Raw genomic sequence first — 4,323 nt, 5'->3', positions numbered from 1 at the left:
GGGGAACATCGGCAAAGCCCAAGGCGAAAACGGTGCATCGGACTTGCTTGAGATCTTGGATACGTGATCGGATCGGTGCCCGCGCTTACGATCTCTGGTTGAATGAGGTCGGGAACTCAGTCGTGACGGATCTTCTTCCCCTCCAACCCTCATCGCCTCCCTTGATCAACATCAGACCACACCACCCTTCTCTTCCTTCGCTTCAGAAACGTGATGGGGTCTTTGGAAGCCGCGCCTAGGCACAGGTAAGTTGGTCGCCTCTCTCTCTCTCTTTTCTCCCACTCTTCTCACCCCCTCTTCCTCTCCTCTCTCCTCTCTCTCGCGTCTCTTCCTGCGCAATCAGTCCAAACCTCAATGCTGAACTTCGTTCCCACTTTTCCCACAGAGACCCTTTGCCCGCTATCGGCTTCCTAGGCAAGGACGGTTCGGGGTATCATCCCAAACACTCTGTCGCCGCCGCTTCTCCCACCCCTCTTCTCAGCCCAAACAACATGTACGCCGGACAACCACTCCCTTACTCCTACGCGCCGACGACCAGCGCCCCGTCGCAACCGGGCTACATCTCACCGCCAGAGTCGCGCCGAATCCTCGAGGATGATAAAGAGAAACCCAGCGGTCGCCAGTCCTTGCCCTCCATCCACGAGGCCCTGGGCAATGACAATCGCCTCCCGTACCCCGCGCCCACCTCCGCTCCACCACCACAACCTGGCCACACCGCACCTCCTCCCTCACATCTCATCGGCCGGTCCGGTGTCGAAGGGCCCGCAGGGCCCCCGAACCCTTTCTCCAATGGTCCCGCCACGGGCTCGCTGATGCGGGAACCGGGCTATCCTCCGCACCCGAACCAGCTCCAGGCCGATGTCTCGCGCACCAGTCTCGCCTCCATCAACACGCAAGAGTCCCGCAACGCCTCGCTGCACTCGCTGAGCACGAATAAATCGCCGACGCAGAGCGCTAAGACGGGTATCACCTCGGTTTCGGGGTCGCAAAATTCCTCCGCCTACGATTACAGCGCGCCGCCTTCGGCGGGCAGCGTGGCCTCGCCCAATGGTTACAGCCATTTCACTCCCAACTACTCGTTTCCTCCTTCACAACAACATCAGCAACAGCCACCGCCGCCGAGTGGCCCGTCATACCCCCCGACACATTATGACAATCGAGGATACATGGGTGCACCGCGGGTGGAAGAGGTGAAGGGTGGATTTGTGGGTCGTCCGATGCCGGGGCAGGCCCATTCGGACTCGGTAAAACGACATCTAGACGTCTACGATGTGGAGACGTCGTTGAATGAGGTACGAACTTGCTCTTTATCTTCAGTTCTTTGATTATTTACGCTCGTCGGTCCGTCCGGCGGGTCTATATTTTGCTTTCCCTCGCCCGTTGGTGGGGAAACTTTGCTTGCACGGGAAATTACGATCTGTTGATTCGCGGCGTTGGCATTGGCGGTGCCAGAGTTGAGTGTGTGGATTTTGTGGGCTGACATATGCTTCTTTGGGCACAGATCTCCGAGCTCAGCACGCGGACATTGGACTTTTCAAGACACTACGCTGCGTTGGCACACCAGACGCAACGATCTGGACCCGTTCTGGGATCGTTACCCACCTTGAACGAGGTGGAGGACATACTCCATCTGCAGCGCCGCAACCAAGATGCATTGATCCGGATACGGACAGCTGTGGTGAACCAGGAACAGGCCCTGGCGGAGCAAATGGCGCAACGCAAGGCGTACAAGCCCGGGGAAGACGAGCACATGGCCATGTATCAAGAGGAGTTCAAGGGTGCCGGTGGATTTGCCGGGGCGGACTCGAAGAAACGGCGTGGAGTAAGTGTTTTCCTGACTTTTCCTTTTTTTCCACTCTCTTCAGCTTGTCAATTTCCTCTTTACCCGTTTACCCCCCGTTCTGCATCCCCATCCTGACGCCATGGTTGACACCTGCCAACCGGCGTGTCTCAATTGCCCTGACCCACCGAACATTACTAGACTCTGGATGGCTAACCAGACTTCTTCCACGTTCTTACAGAAGGCGGCCCCTCCTGGTCGTTGCCACAGCTGTAACCGAGCCGAAACTCCGGAATGGCGCCGGGGTCCAGATGGTGCCCGAACGCTCTGTAACGCGTGTGGACTGCACTATGCCAAGTTGACCCGCAAGATGGGCGCTAACAAAGCGGCGACCCTGGGATCGAACCTGAAGCCCAAGACGGTTCTCGATTCCGCATCGCCTACCAGTCATTAAGCTTGCTCTTTTCTCATGTGGCGTTGGAAAAAAGGCGGGACATAGAAATGGGGGGCAAAAAGGAGTTCAGTGTGGCCCATTTATCCTTGATTTGGTTTTTTTTTTTTGCCCTTTCTTTTCTGCTCTCGATTCTCTCCTATACTGCCCTATTTTCCTTGTTCGTTTTTGGTTTTCTCGGGGACTTGACGAGTGTGGACCTTGCTCTCCCTCCCCTTCACGGCATACCTTGTTTGACTCGTTCTGTGGTTTCCATTGGCATGGGACTATCATCCTTCCCCCTTTGGTGACCGTTACATAATACCCTCGCAGCGTTGAGAGCCCGGCTTCAAAGCATAGACATTCTTTTGATATCGGATTCTCGAGGTTTTTTATCAAGACTGTTTCTTGTTTCTCTCCTTTTTTCTCTCCTTTCTCACCATTGGCTCTTTCTGTTCTGGTTCTGATTTCGATTTTTGGGTTGTGATTCTGGATTATACCCTGCATTGACCTTCTGTGTCCAACGAGCCTGACTGCCTGTTTCTGTTATTCGTGTGTCTCTGTCTCCTCTACGTGTCTCTGAGTATGTTATCCCCCTTTCCCTCTGTGATGTGTGTACGATCTTGGCTCCTTAGCATCTCCACGGACTCTATTGGATGAAACTTGCTTTTTTTTAGTCTTAATTCATATCAATGATCGGCCATCGGCACTTGTCTAGCCCTAACGTATTTTTCCTTTTTTTTTCGCATGTTGCGCACTGATTGCACTGGAAACCACTTGCGGGGGTGGCATTCGAGATGGAGCTACAAGGCACGATGCTTACTTTCTTTTTTCTCCACCACATAGTGTATGTTACTCCTGCAAGATGAAAAAGTCAATCTACCGATCCCAAATAAACATGCAAATTGCCATCCATCTATCAATTTTTCTCTTCTTCGCTACCATATAACGCCTGTAAGGCGATTTTATCCTTGCCACTCACCGACGTGGTTCGTTGGATATAGCTCGGCGATGCGGTTCGGACGGCTCGTTTCTATCGGCCGGCCGAGAAGGCGATGAAGTCACCTGCCGAGCGTCATTGTTTGGGTCAACCAGCGTGGCACTGCTGGGGCCGACCGTGGAATTCTCGGGTATTCTTTGAATCTACTGGTTCCGTCTGATGAAAACTGTACTTTGGTAGGAACTACTATTTGTTCCCCTCTAACTATTTACTATTTCCGTCATGGCCGAGGACGGGGTTGCTTCGCTAGGGATATACCAATGTAGTAACTTTGGACACAGTGCCAAGCGATGAATATTGGTGAACGGAGGCGACGAAGAGATTGACTGAATTAATTTCATTTTCAATATCCCGATCTGTCTTGTAATTTCATGGTTCTCTAGCCACAGCGTGGCGAGAGGCAAGAATGCCAAGGGTTTCTTCTTGCTTGGAGGGTTCTTCTAGGGGTTCGCTGAGAGGAGGTAGAGGTGCGAACTACTGTTGAAACTATTGATTCTGGCAGGTCTGGGGATCTGAGAATGGGGAGATCTTCTATGACCGAGCAATCGCATTCAAGTGTTTCCGAAGAACGACATGCATATCATCGGTAACTGGGTGAAGGCGCAGATATAGCCGCGAATGAACTTGACATGTGGAATTGGGAACCCTAACTCTGCGCTCAGAGTGGGGATGATCTTCTTTACACGATCGTTCTGCTTCACTGTAAATGGTAGTTTAATACTTACTGTCTAATATCATTATACCGCTGTATCCTTGCGGTGTAAGCGGACTAGTGAAGAAGATACGAGTGCGATAATGAATTTCCACCTCATCAGTCACCACCGACCTCAAGATGTCCAAATTATGAATTTCAAATCGCGAAGCCAATTTTGCGTGACTGATCCTACTGTAGTTACATCGGTTAATCTTACTCCATGCTGTGCAGCACCTTCCAAACCTTCCATCTCAAATTCCAAATACTTCCCGACACCACACCCCCACATCCGATCATCGAACGCGCCACCGCCAGAACCACAAAGTGGACAAAAAAGTGGCTGCCGCAAATCGTTCGATAGGTTTGCGCGCGGGCGTGTTGTGCGTGTCAAGATTTGTCACGGTCCGCGCTGTCGGGAC

General features: G+C 52.4%; 1 protein-coding gene across 1 annotated transcript; it reads left to right on the top strand.

The window, feature by feature from the left end:
- Positions 1-213: 213 nt before the first annotated feature.
- Positions 214-2,234, top strand: nsdD (GATA-type sexual development transcription factor NsdD; the record flags this gene model as incomplete). The annotated part of the gene is made up of 4 exons (XM_056904553.1): positions 214-245; positions 386-1,292; positions 1,502-1,822; positions 2,022-2,234. The coding sequence occupies 4 exons, from the start codon at positions 214-216 to the stop codon at positions 2,232-2,234; spliced, it is 1,473 nt and encodes a 490-aa protein (XP_056768660.1).
- Between the last annotated feature and the right edge of the window lie 2,089 nt (positions 2,235-4,323).

This window comes from Penicillium daleae, assembly GCF_028827525.1.
Source record: "Penicillium daleae strain IBT 16125 chromosome Unknown utg000002l_segment0_segment0, whole genome shotgun sequence".
NCBI classification, from domain to species: domain Eukaryota; kingdom Fungi; phylum Ascomycota; class Eurotiomycetes; order Eurotiales; family Aspergillaceae; genus Penicillium; species Penicillium daleae.
The sequence above is the reverse complement of the archived record's forward strand: the minus strand, read 5'-3'. Positions and strand labels throughout refer to the sequence as shown.